The sequence below is a fragment of the Chenopodium album genome, chromosome 23 (assembly GCF_948465745.1).
Source record: "Chenopodium album chromosome 23, dcCheAlbu1.1, whole genome shotgun sequence".
Lineage (NCBI taxonomy): Eukaryota > Viridiplantae > Streptophyta > Magnoliopsida > Caryophyllales > Amaranthaceae > Chenopodium > Chenopodium album.
In genome coordinates this window covers 25,350,820-25,374,664 of record NC_137856.1, presented here as the reverse complement: position 1 = coordinate 25,374,664, position 23,845 = coordinate 25,350,820, and the positions used below count along the sequence as shown (strand labels likewise).

The 23,845-nt window shown below is 38.2% G+C and overlaps 2 protein-coding genes across 2 annotated transcripts in view; both read left to right on the top strand.

Moving 5' to 3' along the window:
* Positions 1-13,530, top strand: part of LOC145607192 (serine carboxypeptidase-like 10) — a 40,601-nt gene extending 27,071 nt beyond the window's left edge. Inside the window, exons 12-16 of the mRNA XM_081662929.1 lie at positions 12,300-12,413; positions 12,530-12,584; positions 12,665-12,726; positions 13,313-13,365; positions 13,454-13,530. Coding sequence (XP_081519055.1) covers positions 12,300-12,413; positions 12,530-12,584; positions 12,665-12,726; positions 13,313-13,365; positions 13,454-13,530 — 361 coding nt within the window. The remainder of the gene's footprint in view (positions 1-12,299; positions 12,414-12,529; positions 12,585-12,664; positions 12,727-13,312; positions 13,366-13,453) is intronic.
* Positions 13,531-14,455: 925 nt separating this feature from the next.
* Positions 14,456-16,216, top strand: LOC145606635 (putative aquaporin NIP7-1). Its single transcript, XM_081662443.1, has 5 exons — positions 14,456-14,635; positions 14,750-14,974; positions 15,565-15,762; positions 15,845-15,906; positions 16,018-16,216. Exons 1-5 carry the CDS (start codon positions 14,456-14,458, stop codon positions 16,214-16,216), a joined length of 864 nt encoding a protein of 287 aa, XP_081518569.1.
* The last annotated feature ends 7,629 nt before the right edge of the window (positions 16,217-23,845 follow it).

The window sequence follows — 23,845 nt, the reverse complement described above, 5'->3', positions numbered from 1 at the left end:
GGAGTTTGATGTGGTCCAAGGGCCCTCTTCAACTGAGAAATGTGAAAGACAGGATGGATCTTAGCATGAGGAGGCAACTGTAACTTGTAAGCTACACTCCCAATGCGCTGAACCACAGGAAATGGCCCATAAAACCTCGGAGATAGCTTGTCATTCGACCTGCGCACCAAGAACTTCTGTCTATAAGGCTGAAGCTTTAAATAGACCAAGTCCCTAACAAGAAAAGAGCCCTCCCTTCTGCCCTTATTCTCATGAAATCTCATATAAACTTGAGCTTGTACCAAGTGGTACTTGAGTTCATCAAGCATGGCATCTCTCTTGCAGCTGCTCTTCAACAGAAGAAACAGAGGTGCTCCTAGCAGAGAACCTAACCAAGTGGGGTGGATCACGTCTATAGAGTGCCATGAAAGGAGAGCAATTGGTGGCGGCGTGAAAGGACGTGTTGTACCAATATTCTGCCCACGAAAGCCATTTTGCCCAACTGTGGGGCTTGCCATTGACAAAGCATCTCAGATAGGCTTCCACACCCTTGTTAACCACTTCAGTTTTCCCGTCTGTATGCATGCGGGTGATAAGCCGTGCTGCGCAAGAGTTGAGTGCCTTGCAATCGAAAGATTTCCTTCCAAAAAACACTCAAGAAAACTTTGTCCCTATCCGAGACAATAGAGCTAGGAATGCCATGAAGTCATACCACCTCCTTGACAAAGGTTTCGTCTACGCTCTGAGTAGTGAAAGGGTGCTTGAGTGGAATAAAATGCCCGTACTTAGTCGGCCTATCCACCACGACTAGTATGGTATCCCACCCCAACGACTTGGGAAGACCTTCAACGAAATCCATGGATATATCCTCCCACAATCTCTCCGGAATAGGCAAAGGTTGAAGAAGACCCAAGGGAGTGAGCGTTGAAGTTTTGTTCAGCTGACACACATGACAATGTTGCACATAAACCCGGACATCCTTCCTCATACCAAACCAAAACCATTCCCCAGCTAGTCTCTGGTAAGTCTTTAAGTCACCCGCGTATCCCCCAATGACTGAATCATGGTACTCTCGAAGCAATTTGCTGGTAAGTTCACAATGCTTAGGGATCACCAACCTGCCTTTATACTTCACTACCCCATTATCCAAAGAAAACCATTTGGGAACCGACTCACCAGCCTGAATTTGAGAGATGATCAATCTCTGAAGGACCGCCTTCTGATTAAAAGATTGCACATAATCCCAACGAAGACCACACGAAGTCACCAAGGTCAAGCACTCCACCTCTGGTGAAAATTGATGAGACAAAGCATCTGCCCATTTATTTGTAAGGCCCGACTTATAGTGAATTTCGAATGAGTAACCCAAAAGTTTGCTAACCCATTTCTGATATGCCTGACCCACTTCTCTTTGTTCTAGGAGAAATTTGAGACTCCTTTGGTTAGTCCTCACCACAAAGTGGCGACCAAGCAAGTAATGCCTCCACTTTTCAATGGCAAGGACAATCGCCATCAACTCTTTTTCATATATATGCTTGTTCCTGCTACGTACACCTATAATCTTGCTGAAATAAGCTATCGGATGGCCAGCCTGAAGGAGTACAGCACCCAAACCGTGTCCTGATGCATCAGTTTCCAGCACAAAAGGGAGAGAAAAATCAGGGGCAGCAAGGATAGGTGCATTGACCATAGCTTTCTTGAGAGAATTGAAGGCTATAGTTGCTTCTTCTGTCCACCCGAAACTATCCTTGCGAAGTTGGTCAGTGAGAGGTCGAGCTATAAGGGCATAACCTTGAATGAATTTCCGATAATAGCCCGTGAGACCAAGAAAACCCCTAAGCTCTCTCAGGTTCGAGGGTGGAGGCCAATCCACCATAGCTTGAATTTTAGTGGCATCCACCTCAACCCCTGCAGCAGAAATTACATGCCCAAGATATGCCACTCGTGTTTTGCCAATCTCACACTTCTTGTAGTTAGCATACAATTGATGTGTGGCCAAGGTTTCTAGCACTTGTCTCAGGTGGTCCAAGTGGGATCCTTCACAAGGGCTGTACACTAAGATGTCATCGAAGAAAACGAGGACAAAATTGCGAAGGAACGGCTTGAATATTTCGTTCATAAGTGACTGGAACGTAGCTGGAGTGTTGGTTAGCCCAAAGGGTAGAACCAAAAACTCGTAATGGCCATCATGCGTGCGGAAAGCAGTCTTATGCACGTCTTCTGCCTTCACTCGTATCTGGTGATAACCAGATTTCAGGTCAAGTTTTGTAAAAATGGCCGCACCACCCAATTAATCAAGTAATTCATCGATTACGGGAATTGGAAATTTATCTGGTATTATCTCCTTATTAAGAGCTCTGTAATCAACACAGAACCTCCAGGAACCGTCTTTTTTTCTCACCAAAAGCACAGGACTCGAATAAGCACTTAATGAAGATTGAATAATTCCAGCACTCAGCATATCAGAAACCAATTTTTCAATTTCATCTTTCTGTGATTGAGGGTATCTGTAGGGTCTAATGCTGATGGGGTTAGCACCATTGCGGAGAACAATAGCATGCTCAATTTGTCGTTGCGGGGGCAACCCTTGTGGCATATTGAAAACTTGCTGAAACTCCTTCACCAAGGGCTGAAACGTTGCTGGTAGTGAAGGTTAAGCATCATCCTCCACCCACTCCATTCGATTGAACTCAAGTATGAACCCCTGCCCTTCTTTCTGTAAATTCTTGAGCATGGCTTTTAGAGAAATTCCCGTTCTACCAAGCTGAGGTTCCCCCTTCAAGGTCACTGTATTACCACCCAATTGGAACTTAAGAGTATGAGTTTTCCAATTCGTGGTGGTGTTTCCCAATTTTTCCAGCCACTTTATTCCCAAAATAATGTCCGAGTTTCCCAGAGGTAACACGAGGAAATCCTCCACTATTGTCACCCCCTGGAGGTCCAGCACAACACCCTTACAAACTCCCCTGTTCCCAAAGTTACCCCAAAATTCTTAGCATAAATCGGTTTAATCTGCAAGTGCGACGCGGCAGTGGAGGATATGAAATGATGTGTTGCTCCGGGGTCAATCATCACCACCACGGAGCAACCATTAACAGTTCCGGCCAACCTCATGGTTTTCGGGCTGGTTAACCCCATCACCGAACTCAAGGTGACTCGCGTTTCAGGACTCGGCGGTGGTTCCGAGAGTAAGGGCGGTGTAATAGGCTCATCAAGAAGAGTTTCGGCCATAGAAAACTCACCGGAGTCCTCGCCGTCGTCGTCCTCCACCGTCAATAGCACGCTCAAGCCGCGGCGTGGGCAGCGGTGGTTCAGATCCCACTTGCCATCGCAGCGAAAACAGAGCCCTTGCTCTCGTTTTTGCTGGAGCTCCTTCTTAGTCAACCGGCGCAATTCTCCGGTGGGTCTTGAAGTGGGGTTGCGGTTGGGATAAGGTTGGATGGTGGCGATGGGTTGTGGGTTTGTGTTTAAGCTAGTGTTTTGGTTCGTGGTGGGTGAGGTGTTTAGGTTGGATCGTGTGTTTGGGTAGTGGGTTCTCCACGTGTTTGGGGTCGGGTTTTGGGCTCTGGGTTTTGGGCTTAGTTTTAATTTTTCTTCGATCCGCATGGAGAGATCCATGGTTAGATCCAACGTGGGTGGGTTTTGGATCCGAACTTCAACCCGGGTCTCCTCCTTAAGTCCATTGATATATTGCCCTTTAGCAATCTCTTCTGGAACTCCATCAATGGGAACAAGCAGCTCGATGAAACGGCGACAATACTCAGCCACCGAGCCGGTTTGCTGATGTGCGAGCCACTGCTCATGAAGTGACCCCGTGGCGGTGGTTCTGAAGCGGCGGAGGAGGAGTTTCTTCAGGGTGTCCCAGCTTGACACGGTGTGCCTCCGGTGCTCCCATTGGTACCGAAGCAGAGCATCGCCATCTAGAGCGACGATCGCCGCCTCCAGCTGATCCTCCTCCGTCAATCGATAGAAATGAAAGAAACGTTCAGCCCTAAGAATCCACCCATCCGGATGCACTCCATAAAAAATTGGTAAGTCAAGTTTCCTCAACTTCCAATTAGATTGACTCGCCTGAAAACCTCCATCTCCCTGATCCCCGCGAGGTTGCGAAGAGAAAGGGTTTTCCCAGTGATAACTGAGAGGTTCTCCAGAGTTCGCTGCACAAGTCACGGTGGCGCGCACCTCCGATCGGATTTTATCCTGACTAGCAGCAATCTGATCAGCCATCTTCGACTCAAAAGCCACCATGGCTGTGGAAATTTCACGAGCAACGCGCGAGGGCAGTCTGCAATTTCCCGCTCCAGCAAGTCCAAACGCTGACCATGATTAAGGCGAGCCATCGTCTTCTCCGGCAAGAATCGTCACTGCTTTGATACCAAATTTGCTAGAATTTTGTATGAAAACAGAGTATAATTCAAGCAATCAAAGAAGATATTAGCCACCTAGATATTTTGTATTGCAATTTCATAAAAGAATACAACACAAATGCCCTCTTTCGAGAGGAAGGCTCTCTCCCGATACCTTACCCCTAACCCCTTAACCATATTTATAATCAAAATTAGCCTAATAAACTCAATTATTACAGCTAACACAGGGAAACAAACTATAATCTGAATTACTCTTCTGCCCTCCAGCATAACTAACTTCGTCCAGCTCAACTTCATACTTCCGCAGCACTGTTATTCTTGGCTCTCCTCCTAGCATAGGTAAAACGAACCTCAGGTCTAGGATTATCTCTTGCACTCATCTAGGAGCGCCCACTCCTTGAAGGTTGCGCGCCCGCTCCACTAAAAACAGGTCCAAGGGAGATTGTAGGGTTGGGATTAGGAGAGCCCGCTCCTCCTAGGGTCCATGCCCACTCCTAAGCTTGGTGGGCACCCTTAAATGCGCCTTTGAGCCTAAGCTAAATTTTCATCTCGCCTTTGTACCTATAAACCGTAGGCACACACAAAAGAGGAGTAGAAATACCAAAAGCTACAATCTTGCACAAAAAGGGGTTAGAGAAAGGGATTGAAGTAGGGGAAAGGGTACAAAATCGTGTTTAAAATTCCATGATAAGTGGACAAATAAAATACTTATCAAATTCCCCCAAGCTAGCCAAACTTGCCGCAAAAGAGACTAATAGATTAGTTCGCTCAAAGAAAAGCACATGTAAAGATAAAAAATCCTTAAGCATTAAAACTCGAGCATGAGATGTATACCTAAAATCAGCCACGGTCATGACTAGCCAAGGCCTAGCTAACCTCCCCGAATATACTCAACTTTGGTCTATTCAACCAATCTTACCGCGTCCCAAATACAAAGTTTAAACTCATCAACAAACATCATCATCAATGGTGAAACACATAAATTAAACCAAGTTCATAAAAATGCAAATATTGAACCATTAATTAACCAACCAAGATAAGCGGAACAACATCAAATCCCTAACTCTATACAAGGCCTAAATGTACCCCCAAGCTAGACATTTAGTTACCGTTTCAATGAAACTAAATAGGCAATGAAATAACGTCCCCAAAGATTGTTATTGGCACGTCCTCGGTTTCCCAAGGATTATAAGGGGGCAATGAAACGATAACTAGAATGTCTAGATCATTTAATCTTGTCGGAGCCACGATGAATAATGATAGTTGTAGTTAATATCTACATCACTAGGAGCAGCCGGAGGGTCTACACAAGGAGGTAGATCGTAGTTAGGACAAGTGTGGTAGTGGCCAAGATCTGGCACACCTTGCTCACCCCAACCACCATCATAGCCGGGTGGAAACCCGTAATGCCCCCTTAAGAGAGGATCAAGTACCTCCGTAGATGAACTATCACCACTAACCTCGGGGACGTAGTAATAGCTAGGGTCACCCCTATAATGACTACCCCCGGGTTGTGTGTAGTCATAAGGGGGTTAAGAGCGAAGCTCCCCAATTGAACTACGCGGGCCTTGCCAATAAGGGTAGGTGGGTTGGCCATTAGACCAACCCGTAATCGGCTCTTGTTAAACAGGACGATTGGGATAGTTAAGGTGAGGGAGAAAGTCTCCCCTCTCAACTTGATGTTAGATTGATAGTTTCTCTCGCTACAAAACTTTGATACTCATTTTATTCTAGAGTTCTTTGGTTGGTTAAATTTAATTGGTTGAAAGCATTTTCAACATCAAAGAGGGAAGAGGACGAGGAAGAACCATCTACTCTAGATCAGGGAATGGAGGATGTACTTATACAACAAGGTATAGGTACATCCTCGTCATTGTCGCCCATATCGCCGCATTTGGGAGCATGCAATAATGCTTCCCACTGACTTTCTAACTAAAGTGAAGAGCTCGACTCGAAATTTCATCACGGAACTTCATATCATAAAGTCCCTTAAGATCAAGCAAAGTTAGAACCATTGACGGGGGTCATTTGGTCTGAAAAGACCCAAACCGTAGCTTCCTCGCAATAATTAAAATCATTCCCCCACATCTAATCTCACCACTCATCTCTCCATTTACCCTCATTTCTGTGGATCTTTTAATGAACATGTATCTCATATTCAAGTTCCCTTCCACATTTATTTTGAACCTTGTAGCTATAAAGAGGCATTTGATCTCCTCTTTAGTTAGTTTCCCCTAGTCTTGGTTAGAGAAACAAGCATAGCTCATGATTCTCATGAAGATTCGAAGGACGGGGTGAATGATGTGGCTAGCATGGCTAGACCGGGTCGTGAAGTTGGTATAACCCTCAATGCCGTTCCACCAAACTTGCTCCTCATAGATTGAGAAGTAAGTACCATTGGGGTCATAGATTTGTTAAGGGTGGGCCATTCAAAAACTTCGTTCAATATCGTTAAGGTTAGGGTCTTCTCGACATTGAACATCCTAAACTTTATCTCACACTCTAATGGCTCACCCTCTAAGTTAATGTGCTTCATAGAGACCGATGAGAGGAACTCAAGGGTTAGGGAAAAATAAGTTTCTTTCCTATTCTTTAAGAAGTTTAGCCAACCGAAGTTGTCGACTATTCTTCTAATTCCTTCATCGACCCTTAAAAGTTGCATTGACTCTTGATGATAGAAGCGGGTTGGGATATTTTTTCGCTTCGAAAGGTCATTGTATGCCTTTTTACATTTGTCATTGACTTTTAATGTTGGTGGTGGGTTAGGGCTTTCTGGTTGTGAAGGAGATGAGGATGGTTGAAGTTCGCTTGTCTTTCTCTTCTTAATTCCTCCAATGAAGTTCTTCATTTTTATTTGAGGAAAGGTTGTTCAAGAAGATCACTACACAACAAACAACATCACACACACCCTTAATTTCAAACCCCCTTTAAAAATTTAAGTACCCGTTTTCACAATATATAATAACACAACTAACAATATATCCCAACACACAATTTCTCAAGCACAATGAACTTCATCCTAAACATCAGTCAATGCAACTTTTAGGGGTCGCTAAAGGAATTAGAACAGTAGCTGACAACTTCGGTTGGCTAAACTTCTTAAAGAATAGGTTGAGTTTCTGTCATCGGTCTCTATGAAGCACATTAACTTAGAGGGTGAGCCATTAGAGTGTGAGATAAAGTTTAGGATGTTCAATGTCGAGAAGACCCTAACCTTAACGAGATTGAACGAAATTTTTGAATGGCCCACCCTTAACCAAATCTATGACCCCAATGGTACTTACTTCTCAAGCTATGATAAACACCATTGTGGGTTATCCAAACTTCACGACCCGGTCTAGCCATGCGAGCCACATCATTCACCCTGTCCTTCGAATCTTCATGAGAATCATGAGTTATGCTTGTTTCTTTAAGCAAGACTTGGGAAAACTAACAAAAAAGGAGATCAAATGCCTCTTTATAGCTACAAGGTTCGAACTAAATGTAGAAGGGAACGTGAACATGGGATACATGTTAATTAAAAGATGCACAGAATTGAGGGTAAATGGAGAGATGAGTGGTGAGATTAGGTGTGGGGGAATGATTTCAATTATTGCGAGGAAGCTAGGGTTTGGGTCTTTTGTAGAGCAAATGACCTCGGTCCATGGTTTTAACTTGCTTGATTTTAAGGGGCTTTATGATATAAGGTTCCTTAATGAAATTCCGGGTCATGCTCTTCGCTCTAGTTGGAAAGTCAATGGGAAGCATTATTGCACACTCCCAAATGCGGTGGTCGCTAACTCAGTGGGGGGGCACGTGGCAAGTGCCTCATGATCAACTCCCATGAGGTATGGGACTATGGGCGACAATGATGAGGATGTACTTATACCTCGTCGTATGAGTACATCCTCCATTCCCTAATCTAGGGTAGATGGTTCTTCCTCGTTCTCTTCCCTCTTTAATGTCGAAAATGCTTTAAACTAATTAAATTTAACCAACCAAAGAATTCTAGAACAAAATGAGTATCAAAGTTTTGTAGCGGAGAGAAACTATCAACATCAAGTTGAGATGGGAGACTTTCTCCCTTACCTCAACTATCCCAACTGTCTCGTTCATCGTTCAATAAGGGCCAATTGCAGGTTGGTCCAATGGCCAACCTACCTACCCTTATTGGCAAGGCCCGCGTAGTTCGATTGGAGAGCTTCGCTCCTATCCCCCTTATGACTACACACAACCCGGGGGTAGTGAATATAGGGGTGACCCTAGCCATTACTACATCCCCGTGGTGGTGATAGTTCATCTACGGAGGTACTTGATCATCCCTTAAAGCATTGCGGGACTTGTCCTAACTATTATCTACCTCCTATTTAGACGCCCCGACCGCTCCCAGTGATGTTGACTTTATTTAGATTCGTAATAAAAGATTTTCTATTGCATGCAATTAACTACAACTATTATTATTTACCGGAGGAGCCGACAAGATTAGATGATCTAGACATTCTAGTTATCGTTTCATTGCCCCTTTTTAATCCTTGGGACACTGAGAACGGTGCCAATCCCAAGCTTGGGGGAGGTTATCTAATTGCCTATTTTCTTTCATTGAAACGGTAATTAAATGTCTAGCTTGGGGGAGCATTTAGGCCTTGTATAGAGTTGGGATTTGATGTTGTTTGTTTTGTGCTTAATTTGATTATGCTCCTCTTATCTTGGGTTGGTTAATTAATGATTGAATGTTTGCATTTTAATGAGCTTGGTTTGGTTTATGTGCTTCCCCATTGATGATGATGTTTGTTGATGAGCTTCATATCCTTCCCTAAAATACAAAGTCCTTAATCCAAAATCTTTAGTTAGATTCTCCTCTCTTCCTCTCCTCTCCTCTCCTCTCCTAATCTTCTTTAGATAGTTTCTCCTCCCTTAATCATAATTCTTAAGTTAGTTCATTTTCTCCTCTTTCCATTTTTTTTTAAAAGGAAAAAAAAAAAAGAAAGAAAAAAAGAAGTTTCTTTTAATTAAAATAGACTCTGTATATATTGCTTTTGCATGTAGTCATTTGACTTGATGGTTTAATTAGTGTCTTTGATGGTTAAATGAATTTAAGTATGCATGTGATATAATTGCCTTAGTTTTGCAAGTGATAGTTTATCAATGAATTGTTGAATGATTGTTTGACTCTTATGTGCATGATCTACCCATGATAGTCTTTACTTGTTTTGCTACTAATCACTATTTTTTTATCATCTTGTACATATCAAAGATACTACTACATCAAGGTTAATGGTAACTCCTTCCCTTCTATTCTTGTTTATAATTTCCTCTAAAAGAAAAAAATAAAAAAATATAAAAAAAAAAAGTTAAATTTTGACCATGGTTTAGATGCCCTTGGTTGGACATTGAAGTGCATTGAAGTGCATGTGATGGATATTTGCTTTCTTTTGGTAATTAAATTTTGACCATGGTTTAGATGCCCTTGATGTTGGACATAGAATTGGCTAGTTTAGGCTAGTGTGAGAGTAACGTTACCGAATGTACGAGACCTAAAGTCTAGGATTGTGGTAAGAAGATGTCGCCCCCATATCAAAGGAATTTGATTCCCCAAAGGTAGTAATTGATCCCACATTGTTCCCAAAAGTGAGGTTTTGAATGAGTGGCAAGGATCCTCTTTGATTCGGTACCTAGATCGAGAACTTGAGTCCCAACTCCCAAGATCGCGGTCTAAACTACTCTTAGCATTGATGAAGGTTGTTATGCATTGTTTATTCATAAAAAGTTAAGGCATATCATTCTTGTTTCCTTTTTTTTTTTTTTTTTTTTTTTTTTAAGGAAAATTTGTTTCCTTAGTTCAATCTTTAGCTTATTATAATTAGTAGTTTGTGATGTAAATGTCCAAGTTTGAATGGTCGAAGACTCAGTGAACCAGTTTCCCATCGCTGGCAAAGAAATCCGGCAAGGGTGGCAACTTCATGGTGTCAGAGTGCTCCTTTTTTACTTTCGATCAAAACCCTAAGATTTAGACTCGTTTGGTGAATCTGTCCTTCAATTTTAGACCTAGGGTTCATGATTGACGAGTCCACTTTTTCACCCAAGGGTCCAACCCAAATTTCGTGTCTGCACCCGGGTCGTGTCGTGTCGTGTCGTGTCGACTTTGGTACGGCTAGGTGGTTGGCCGAGTCCGAGCTTCGCCGACTATTTCCATAGACTATATTTACCTGCATTTGTTCGTCATGCGGGTTCCCCTACTTTGACCATCGGCGGTTGCTGGGATGGCGAGTCACTTCTAGATGACGACCTAGCAACCCTTGCATATATTCTCTACACCTGCTAAAAGTAGGTTACGCCTACACGATATCCAAATTTCGATTCATGTTTATAAAACGAGACTATGTTTTACGTCGGCGCCACATACCAACCGCAACTCTCCTCCTTTTTTCAGGCTCGAGACCGACATTGATTGTGGCATTCACAGGCAAAGTTACCATATGGGCTTGACAAATGCGCTTAAATTCGTAAATCTCAAGAGAAAATAAAAGTTAAAACAAAGGGCCATAAACTCCAAAAATATAAAGAACGTGCAATTTAAAAGCAAAGAAAATGTAGTTCAAACACAAAACACTTGTTCACTTTGGATAACATCTAGATAACATCTAGATATATGTTATTAATGAATCCTCCCACATCAAAAAATGATGTGGGTATTTAAACCTTTCTAAGGGAGCACTCCTTGGTTACATAACCTATGATGGTGTACTCTATTGCCCAATAAGTGACTTGCGTGCTGGGTATCTATCCTGTCGCTCTTTTATTTGCGTTCTAGACAGTCTTCGAACTTGTTCTTTTCAACTTATTTCATATAATTATTACTTATTCCTTAATGAATTCACATTATAACTTTTGATTATCATTTATTTATCGTTAAATCTCGTTAATTGCGTTTTAAAAAAAATTATAAAATTGCATATTTGAAAAGTTCATGATGAGACGAATCTAACAGGATCCATTTTGATAATTATTTTCGTTATAGATTAGTATTAAAATGCGGTCAAAGTTTAGTCAATTTGTTAAATTAGATCAGATTAGACTAGACTAGATATAAAAATTCAGATCAGACCTTAAAAAAAATAAGAAGAGATCTACTTGTTTAAGGAGAAGAGAACAAGTCCTTAGTTTTGATTCTTTTGAATCAAGAACAACAGTGAGTAGCACACGTATCGTGATTATATCATGATGGAAGTAGTGAAATCAAAACAATACAAGTGTACTTATAGCAAACACTCGCCACTAGATCTTGAGTCAACTTTAATTGTCATGGATTAAGCTGTAGGAAATATGACTAATAGCAAATAATTTTTATTAAGCTTTGTCAAACCCACGAACTCTTAGCAATCAACCTCCTAGGATACACGACTCTATTCTTCGGTTATAATAAGATTGCGAACACCATTGAACATTGCTCAAAAACGAAGTGAAGATATTTTATAAATTTATGTATTTTTGGAGAGCTCATGTTTCAGTTCTCTCTCCCTTGGAATAAAAATCATGTATATAAATAAATTCATACAGGAGCAATCAGAAAATTGAAAGCTATCAATTAGCCTTATTTGGGGATAACAAAATTGGTAAGGAAACAATAGAGGGCAATTAGGGGCAATGAACAAGGCTTAGATTGAGGAAGCAATTTTGGTAATAACAACAAATAAAAACTCCCTCCATCCCTAAATTACACTCCTACTCTCTATTATGTGAGGAATAAATGTTAGAAATAGGAATGTAATATAGGGACGGAGGGAGTATTGATTTAGCCGTGACACAACTTATGACGTTGATTATGCCCCAAATTACATGGATAAGAAACTGATCATTTTTTGAAGCAGACTTGGGAGTTAGAAGTCTTAGAATTAACGCCAACATAAGATTGTCTGTATAATTATTTTTAATGGTAGTAGTGACATCTGATCTGCAGTTTCTTTTTAATGGCAGTGGTGACCAAGACATGATTGTACCATTTGTGTCAACTTTGAAATGGATTGAGATGCTAAATGTCCCAATTACTGAAGCTTGGAGGCCATGGTTTTTCAATGGTCAAGTTGCTGGGTGAGGCTAAATCCTTAAATGAAATCAACTGCATACTAAACTAGTTTTTAGTTGTTTAATGGTCAAATATATGTTAAATCCTTCCTATCCTCTCAAATATTGAGTTGAATGTGCAGGTATACTACAAAGTATTCAAATGACAAATATAATTTAACATATGCTACTGTAAAGGTAAAACACTTATTTTCAAGCATGTATATCATTTGGTTTGAAAGAGTAACATGGCCAAGCATGTATTGTGTAACTTGCAGGGGGCAGGGCATACTTCTCCTGAGTATAAGCGCCCAGAATGCTTTGCGATGGTCAAGAAATGGTTTGAAATGCATCCTCTATAGTACGAAAGGGTACCGGGACAACCCTGAGGCTTGTGCTATATGTCAACTTGTGAGGTTCACTTCTTAAAATAGTCTGTTGTAAAACATTCTTCTATAGTCTATGTGTATGATGCATGAGATCTCGAACACCAGAGACAGTGCTAATTGATCTCGAACACCAGAGACAGTGCTAATTGCTGGACATAGGTCACTATTCCATGTATATATAAGGAGCATTTATGTGTTAATAAGGTAGAGGAGGGTGAGGGATCCTTTTTTTTTTTTGTAATTTGGATGTGAATCGGCAAGGCCTTTGGAGTTTTTCCAAACATTGAAAAAATTATGGTTCTTTGAGGAAAGAAAATGGATCCTTCTCATTCTCATACCTTTCATTTGCTATCTTATATCTAAAAAAAAAGGCAAAATGGACCTTACCCTCATCTGCAGCTTCCTTCTACTTTAATTCTTTCATCCAAACATGCTTTGGTACGCCTCATGCATATCAAACAGGGCAAGCTGATACAAAGCACATTACTGTGTAAGATTGTTAGGAGGTTTTCAAGTTATAGTGTTTCTCTGAAATAGGCAGGTGGATATCCTTCATATAGGCTGCATAGTTATTTGTCGCTCGAGAAAGGGTAAGATGCTGAGTAGTTTGAGACTAGCAGCTGAGGTGATTGGCTTTTGCTTAGTGTATACAGCATAGTTTTGATTCTGTGATTGCAGGCAGTGGTAAGAACTCGGGTTTGCCTTTGTCTTGGTTTTTTATTGAGATTACTAACAAGGGCATGGGTCACCCATAAATATGATTGAACAGAAAGGATCGTGTGATATAGTGAGCTGACAAATATTACTATTACTCATCAGCTCCTGAGACCACCAATGCTACTCACAATTAACATCTCACAAACATAAATTCCGACTCTCCTATCCAATTCCCAACACCTTACATGGTACGGTGTTGGACCTTACTCGACAATGCCTTGAGGAACAGAGAAATACATTCATACAGATAAAAGACTTGAATTGGTAAGCAATATCTGCCTAAGTAGAGGAGATGAGTCATGTTCACTGGGTTCAAAGAGCACCCTTAGCTTCCTAAACTGACCTAATTTGGCAGCTCAGTAGTAATGTCTTCGTGAATACTATGAGAATCTTGCACGTATTTAATGTCATTGTCAACAATTTGTCACCTAAAAATGAAATAGGTGTTGATGCATACGACAACTGAAAACCGCAACAGATAATGGAAAGATCGACAGAAGAGGGAATAAACTAAACTATAAAGGAATACAAAAGGAAAATTGGTTTACCAAACTATAAGAAAGATTGTTGTAGATCTAAACTTGTGTAGTGGCTCCTTGCACTTTGGAATAATAGTAATACATGCTATCTTTGCATTGCCGTTTGGGCAAACAACTTCTGATGATATTTACACCATCATATTACCTACCAGAATTTCTGATAGTAGCATTCTTGGAGGACAGCAAAATATGTGTGACAAACTAACTATTCTTGTAGATATATTAGAATAAAATACTTAGTTTATTACCTGTATATGTACTTCTATATAAGCTAAACACATATAATTTCTGCAGAGCTTTGATGATGTTCCTTCAACCTTCTTTATACCTTATTAGGGCCTTTATGATACAGAGGTCCATCTAACCCGTTAACTAACATTCTTGTAGCTTTTGAACTCCTCTTGAACATCAAAAAGAGAAGCAGATGTTCAGAGAAAATCCATCTTCAATTGATCATTTAAGAACAAGGGAATCAACGAGTGGGCAATTGCCGGATGATCAGCAGATGGGAGCTACAACTGAATCAATGACTGGAACTGATTATTGGAAGTTTACCAGCTTGTGCTTCTTACCTAGGGGATTAAATCTGAACCCAGCTCGCATTGTATGTCTACATTATGTAGAGTCTAATGGTCTTATTTCATTCTACAATTTCAGACATAAAATGTGCCTCTTCTGTATGCATGATACATGATCATTTCTTACATGTATGCTGCAGGCATTAGCAGAAGGTCTCGGAACATTCATATTGATGTTCAGCATAAGTGGGATAATGGGGAGTATGCAATTGTTAGGGAATCAAGTGGGTCTTTTGGAGTATGCAACTACAGCTGGTACAGCCATAGTTGTAATTATTTTCACTTTGGGGGAAACCTCAGGTGCTCATGTCAATCCTGCTGTCACAATTGCCTTTGCTGTTTTCGGTCATTTTCCATGGAAAAAGGTACGTGTGAATGTGTTTTACTTCCATTTCTTTGTTATTCAGAAATGACATCAGAAAGTATAACATTCGGTTGGTCTATGCCACCATCCAGACATTCGAAATCTTAATATAATCTTGTGAGACATTGAATTTTACCATGTATAAAAGCAAGAAATCATCCTACTCCTACAGTCTTAAGACTGATAAACTGTTGAAATTTGGCCAGTGGTTTAATTTTGCCTTGTTAATAAGATTGAAGCATAGTCCTATATATCAGCTACACGATTTCGAAAATTAGAAGTGCACTTATATTTATATTATTAACATATTCGATATTCCGTCTTTCTTCAATCTGATATTACTAAAAATTGAGCTTGTTGCAACCCTATGTAATTGATTTTAACAGAATGCTAACTAACACATTACATGTAACAATCTAACAAATAAACTCGTGCAAGGCGAAGTTTTCATATTCTCTTTGATCGACTTCTACTGTCTGAAGCTAATTTCTGATTTTGTCTTGTGCTTGGACCTTAACCTATAAATAATCTTATGGAATCTCAGCTGTCATTGTACGACAATTCATAACACAAAGTTTGTAATGCATATAGGTACCTTTTTATGTGATCGCACAATTGTTGGGGTCCTTATTGGCAACGTATGTTGGGCAGCTTGTCTTCAAAGTTAATCCAGAAGTTATTATGACAGTACCTCTAAAAGATCACGCTTTTGCAGCCTTCGTAGCTGAATTCATTGCCACCTTTATCGTTACATTCCTTGCTGCATCACTAGCAAGAGATGCAAAATCTGTAAGTAAAGACCAGAGCTGCCCTTTCTGAACCTATTAAACATACAATTCATGGCTTAATGAGCCAATGTGTCATTTCACAGGTTGGTAATCTAGCTGGTTTTGTAATGGGCATAGCCATTGCACTTGCAGTCTTAATTACTGGGTACGTGTCTCCTCGGTCTAACCCAACTTACACGCTTAATTTATGTCCAAAATTATTTGTCACGCTACATTTCATTTTGATCAAAGACAAATTTTTATTGACCTTGAGCAGGCCGCTTTCTGGAGGATCATTGAACCCAGCAAGATCAATAGGACCAGCAATTCTTGCTTGGAAACTTGATCAAATATGGATTTATTTCATTGCCCCGGTTGCTGGTGCAATTCTTGGAGTTTTAATGGTTCATGCTTTGTGTCTTCATCATCAGCCTCAAAGTCATAATTTATCTGGTGCAAGGAGTGTTTTGCCATAGATTTTTAAGTTTACCTTTCTTTTTAGAGGATATTATTACATCTTTTTATGTTCTTGATTAGTTGTGAGAGACAATTGCTGGAAAAGTTGTTGGGTTAGTGACATGTTAGGGTGTTGCTAGTGAAATCAGTAGCAGGAGAAGACTATGATTCACCTCCAAAGCTGACTTATTGCAGCTCAGGATTGTATTAACAATAGAGAAACATGAATGAAAAATTGAGGTTGTAAGTGTTATATTACAGCCCACAACTAATGTGCAATAAACCTACTAACACCCTCCCTTAAGTTGGAGCGTGAAAGTCACAAATTCGTAACTTGTTAAATTTGTATCAATATTATAATTATCATCTACCTAAAGCCTTAATAAAGATATTAGCAAGCTATTCTTTCGTTGATGCGTGTTTAGTTCAAATGACACCTTCTTAGATTACATATGTATGGACTTAACTTAGGTTTTAAGCCCAATTATCGACACAATGGCCCTGTTTGGCAATTGGCTGTTGGCTGTTCGCTGTCGGCTGTTTTAGTTGGCTGGTTTGACTGGCTGTTTAGATTGGCTTTTGAGTTGGCTGTTTGACTAGAGTTGTAGTGTTTGGTAAATTGGCTATTGGGTGCTAGCTGTTGTTAAACTATATTAACACTAATGAACTAATATAGTACTTTAATGTTAATTAAAATAATAAATTACTGGTAATTATAATTGTAAATTAATTATTAATTATTTACAATAAGGTTACAATAATTTAATAATAATTAATTATAATTTAAATTAATTAATTATTGGTTAGAAATTACTAATAATTGTATATTACTCCATTTTAATACTAATTATTAAAAACTAATTATTCAATGATAATAATTAATAAATAGTAATTATTAAAAACTAATTATTAAATACTAATAATTTATGTTTCAAAAAACATATTAATTATTAATTATTAATTATTAATTATTAATTATTAATTATTAATTATTAATTATTAATTATTAATTATTAATTATTAATTATTAATTATTAATTATTAATTATTAATTATTAATTATTAATTATTAATTATTAATTATTAATTATTAATTATTAATTATTAATTATTAATTATTAATTATTAATTATTAATTATTAATTATTAATTATTAATTATTAATTATTAATTATTAATTATTAATTACTAATTATTAATTACTAATTACTAATTACTAATTACTAATTACTAATTACTAATTATTAATTACTAATTACTAATTCCTAATTACTAATTACTATTATTAATTATTAATTATTAATTACTATTATTAATTACTAATTATTAATTATTAATTATTAATTATTAATTATTAATTATTAATTATTAATTATTAATTATTAATTATTAATTATCAATTTATTAATTATGAATTTATTAATTATGAATTTATTAATTATTAATTTTTAATTATTAATTATTATTAATCAAAAGTTAATTATGTCAACAAGCCAAAAGCCATAAGCCAAAAGCTGCTCCAACTAGCTTTTGGCTTTTGGCTTAAAAGCCAGCTTTTCAGCTAGTTGAAGAAGCCACTAACCAAACATGTTTTTTTGGCTGTTTGACCAACTTGAAGAAACCAAAAGCCAGCTGAAAAGCTGGTTTCCAAACACCCCCAATGACAAAAATACTCTTCTTAAGGATCAAGCAAGCTTATTACAACCAAATTCATTATCTCTAAATCATCTCATAATTACACGATTATAGTTTCATCCCTGTTTCTTTTCGTTCATGAAGTATAATTTTATCACTTTTAGTTAAGTACGATTATAAAAACTTAACTAGTGATCAGTATAGGTAACTTTCTTATCTCTATCTCTCTCCCGATTTTTTCTCTCAGGAAATTACTACATTTCAAACTTGGCACCTAAGCATTGAAGGGCTTTCCGAGGATCAACTCCTTTTTCTTTTGCAGGTACACATCTTGGAGATGACACCCTTCAGCTACTTTCGTCAAGACACTATGCTCAAAATTTCCCCAAAAATACTCCTCTTTATTGCTTAGAGATGTCTGTCCCAAAATCATCTCTCACAATAGTTGATATCAGTTTCAATATGCATTATTGTGTGTGAATATCAAATTAGAGGAAAAATTGCAAAACAACACGTTTTATAACACCTTTTTTGTGGAAAAAACACCTTATACAAATTTTCTTGTGAAAGCACACTTAAAACCAACTTTTTTTTTTTTTTTTTTTTTGCGAAATAACACCTTAATCCAATTTTCGGTGTTTGACTTGGTTTTCCATTGTTGACTTTGCACATGTGGATCACGTGATCTCATAAAACTACCTTCCTTTATAATTTTTCCCCTTTCCCTCACCAACACCACCTCATTGCCACCACCACCTCACTGCCACCCGCACCAACACCACCTCACCACCACCACCACGGCACCACCTCACTGCCACCCTCAACAACACCATCTCACCTAATAAATCTACTCCGATGAAAATTTCAGCCTGTTAATTCATCCCCAGGCCATCCACCCAAAAACCCCACCCTCCTCACTCCCTTCCTCCATTGAAGCCCAATATTGCAAGCACATAATTATAAAAAAATAAAAAAAAATAATCAAAGAACACATTGGTGGGCATACTAAACACATTGGCCCCTCGAAATTACTGCTAATTTCTTCCTAAACACATTGGTGGGCATACCCAAAATTCTAACCTAAATTTTCAATTACAAACCCTAATTTATGAAATTTTGAAAACCCAACAAATTTAATAAACAATTTCATTAAGGAAATTTTGATTTTAAAACACTACAAAAAAAACGAAAAAATGGTTTTTAACACTAAAAAAAATAAAAATAAAATAAACACCACAAAAAATTTAAAAAATTGGCTTTTACCACTACTTAACTGATTTAGGGATGAAAACCGTTAGTGGGGCCACAATGCCTACGTGTTAGCATATTATTGGTCTAAAATAATTTATTTTTTTTTAAAAAAAAAAAAAAAAAAACCCTTAAACTACCCCAGCCACCCCACCTCCACCGTTAGCCACACCTCCAGCAAGCTGCCGCCGCAATTCACTCACCGCAATTCAATTCACTCACCCAGCCCCAGACACCATTAAATCCCCTCCCTCCCTTTCCCCTGGCCCAAAATCGACAGCCCTCCCCAAATACCACCTTAAACTGCTGCTGATTTTCTAACACCTTGAAATCGGAGATCGAAAACGGCCGCCAGTGGTCGAATTTGGCCGATCAAGGGTCGAAATGGCCGGTTAAGGGTCGAAATTAGCTTATCAAGGGCCGAAATTGGCTGATTTCGCCCGTAAGTGGCCATGTTAGGGTCGTTTTTTGGTTGTTTGAAAATCGAGCGACCTTAGATTGTGGTCGTTGGGGATGTGATTGTCGGTTTTGGGGTAGGGGAAAGGGAAGGAGGGGGTTTCCCGGTGGCTTTGGACTGAGAACGGGAGGTTAATGGTGAGGCAGAGGTGGCGTTGTGCTTCCAGCGGTGGGGCTGGGTTGACTGGGTTAGTTTAAGGCTTTTGGTTTTTTTATTTTTTTATTTTCTTTTTTTTATATAAACTAATAATATGTCGACACATGGCACAATTGGACCCCACTTAACGGAATTTTGGATGGCAGCCGTTAAGTGGTGGTAAAAGCCAATTTTTTGTAGGGTTTGATGAGTCCGACTCACCGCGTATGAAAACCCGAGCCAAGATCACACTTATAATAATTATAACCATAAAGCATAATTAACTTAAAGAACAAGATTAATAAAGAAATTATACCTTTGATGCGTGCTTCGCCCATGAAGAGGAGTTCTTACTTCAAAATCTCAAGTCTCGCTAACACGAAGACCTCCAACGAAGTCCACCCACAACTCGAGCACCGACAACGGTCCAATGCTTAGGAGTTAGCTAAGCCCGACCTAAACCCTAGTAATTAATGTGTTCAAAGGTTTTCACAATGGTGATGCCTTTTTCAACACTTACTCAAGTGCTTTTCCCAATACCCCAACTTGGGTATTATAAGGAAAATCAAGAGTGAGAAAAGCTCTCCCATTAATGTGGGACAATTTGATTTTTTTTTTTTCATTTTATTTTAAATCTAAAATAAAATTAATAATCAAGCTACTAATATATCAACAAGTAGCAAGCTCAAATGAGAGGGTAGGTGAGGACCATTTGGAGAAGGGGGGACCATGACTTGCTCCCCACTCCCTCTCCCAAAACCGGCCAACACTACACCCCCAAGCCCAATCGCTTCGCGCCACGTGGCAGCCCCACGTACACTTGGGCACCAAGGAACCCAAGGTGGGCTAGCAGCGCTGCTATCCTATGTCTCGGCCCAGCAGGCCTCGCACCAAGAGTGCGGGCTGCTTGCGAGGCTGCTGCTAGCTCCCTCGGCCAGCAGGCCTAGCACTTGCGTGCGGGCTGCTGCTGCCAAGGGTTGTTGCTAGCATGCCGCGCACAGTGTGCGGGCTGCTAGCTGCAGCAGCATGCTAGATTGCTAGCACACCATGCAGTAGGTGCTGGCTGCTAGTCGCAGCTTGCTAGCAAGCCCCGCACTTAGTGCGGGCTGCTAGCTTGGCCATGCCCCTAGCACTCAGTTTTCCAATGCTAGGGGTATTTTGGTCATTATGTTGATTTATTAGTATTTTTTTCTCGTCTCGTCTTTTATCATTTTCGACTGGACTTCCGACGCTTGGTTTCGACGCTCAAAGCTCGAATATCTGACGTCTAAATATTAATTTCTCTGGCGACTCATTAATTACTTCCGAACTAATTTGTCGCTTCGGTTCGTTAGTTGCTTGGGTGTGACCCGAAGGGTTCAGTCAAGATTAAGATGTAATATTAATTATACATCAATATGACTGATCGGAAGCGACCTTCACCCAGGCATTCCGATCACTTGACCTCATTGAATAATTAGCTTTCTAATAGTTTCGAACCCTCTGTCGGAGTAATACACTTGTTCGAAGGACACCATTCCTTTCATTTTTTAAAACTTTTGTGGTTAAAATATTTTTTTTTTTGTAGTGTTAAAAACCATTTTTTCGCTTTTTTGTGGTGTTAAAAATCAAAATTTCCTTTCATTAATCAAGACAACTTACTAGCCTTGAAATTAGGTTAATTGCAGCAATTTGCTGTCAACAATGGAGTTTCCTTTTTCAATTGAGAGTAATTGTCTAATTAAGGCTTAATTGGAAGAATATATAGAGAAGAGAGAAAGCTCAATTGTAAGGAAAAAGGCCGAGGGAAAATTAAGAAAGAGGGGTTTTGACCGGACCACGTGAGGGTCGAGTCAATGCTTGAAAACCAAAGTCGAACCCCAAAAACTAGGTTAAGGTTTTTTTTTTTTTTTTACAAAAAAGATGTTATAAAAGTTGGTTTTTTACAACTTTTTCCTAAATTAAATTATGGGCAATGTACAAGCCTTGTCACGAAATGGGTTCGTTGCGCGAGGATAAACAACACCCACACTTTCAAGAAAAGAAAATTTGTTTAAAAAGACAACTTAAGTTAATGATAAAAATGTAGGCAACATTTTATACGCCTTAATTTTAATGACAACATTTAGTTGGTGACCTATAGGTTTATGAGGGTACCCTAGTTGATCATTTTGATAAAAATTTAATCAAATGACAAACTTGGAAATAAATGGCAAAAATTATGCATTGTTCATGAAAGAACTGCTACTAAATTAACGGTTTTAGTCGTTCTACCATGAACCATGCATATTTTTACCGTTTTTATAAACATCAATTGAGGGATGTCTCATGTGATTAGAATTTCTCTCCCGATTTATATGATATCATGAGATTGATTCTCTATCACCCACCCCTTGTAATGGGCCCTCTACACATCATTATCAACAACAACAACAAATCAATAATCAATTCAATAACATAATACTAAAACAGACATAAGGAATGACACGTGTCATTTCTTGGTGCTGTATTTTTCCTCCAAAATGTTTTTTTTGGATATTTTTTTTTGTCAAATCTTCTTAAATAATCTTTTACTATACCTACAAAGATATTTTTTTCAATATTTATCTAACATTATTCCATATTTTTAAATTCATATCTTTATACCTTTTATATAAGGTAATTCATTATTATTGCCCAGACCATGTGTCGATCAAAGTTTGTCAACTAATTAAATTAGTAAAGGGAGAGTGTTGTATCAGTAACCTAGATGACTTTGTTCTAAGGTATAACTTTGGTAAAAAAAAAAAAAAAAAAAAAAAAAAAAAAAAAAAAAAAAAAAAAAATCATGTTATTTTATGTGTATTATAAATGTTATGATTCTCTCTAATTTATTTATTTTTTTTGTTGTCACGGGATCTAATCTACTACTCCCTCCGTTTTTTTTTTTAAAAAAAATTTGCATCACTTTCCTTTTATGGGTGTTTTTTTTTTTAAAAATACATCATTTCTATATTTGGTAACTTTATAATATATTTTATCATTTTTCTTTCTTACTTTAAACCCCACTCAAATTATTTTATCATTTCTCTTTCTTTCATGGTCCCCACTTAAATAATTAAATTATCTATCTTCTCTCACATATCTTCTTTTTCATGGTCAGCATCTTACTTTTACTATAATAAGTATTCACTCACTCACAATATTTTATTACTCTCCTAAAACTTTGTGCACTTCTTGGTGTTGTTTTTTCCCTTCAAAACCATTTTTTTTAAATTCACTTTCTTAAAAAAAAAAAAGTTTACTTTTTTATATAATTGTGATTCACTTCCTTAAAAAAATATCCACCAAATCATATAATTGTAGTATTCACTTCCTAAAAAAATATCCACATATTTTCCATATCTTTTATTGTAAAAATATTACTAACTCCGTTCTTTTAATATTGCACCACTTGCCTTTTAAAGAAGTTTTACAAATATTGCATCATTTCCATTTTAGGATTAAAATATACTTCCTCCGTTTTTCTTTTACTTGTCACACATCCCTAAAAAGGAAATATCACAATACTTGCAACACACTATAAAAGGAAAGTTACTTTAGGGAAAAACTATACTATATCCCTTATTAAAGCACATGCCCACTAAATTATACTCCTAACAACCACTCATCCTACTTTAAAGTTTATTATATCATGTAAACCCCACCTTTCTTAATTACCGCGCTAAAGGGTGTGTTGCATCTAAAAGAAAACAGAGGAAGTATATGTCCACACTGCAAATACCCAACATACCCTTATTTCTCACACTTATTCTTTAGTATGTTTACATCACATATGGACACTTTTGTATTTTTACCTTTCTCTCTCTTCCTTTTCAACTACCAAAATTATTGTGCCCAACTTGTATGGTGCAATAATAAAAAAAAACGGTGGAAGTATTTTATATCTTTTACTTTTTGATTTGGGGTTCAATTCTAAATATAAATTAAGATTATTCAAACCTTTTCAATTTCATTTAAAAAATATAAGAATTATTTTTGGTAGATTTTAAATTAACAATATAATTCGTTATGAAATTTTGTAAAACCGTGCATGCCATGAAACTTAATCTAGTACTCTTTTCAGTTTTAAATGCTTGCTCCATTTCTCCATGCGCGGAGTTTTAGGAAAAAGGAAAATTCGTCAGGAAAGACCTTTTAAAGTGACCTTTTTGTT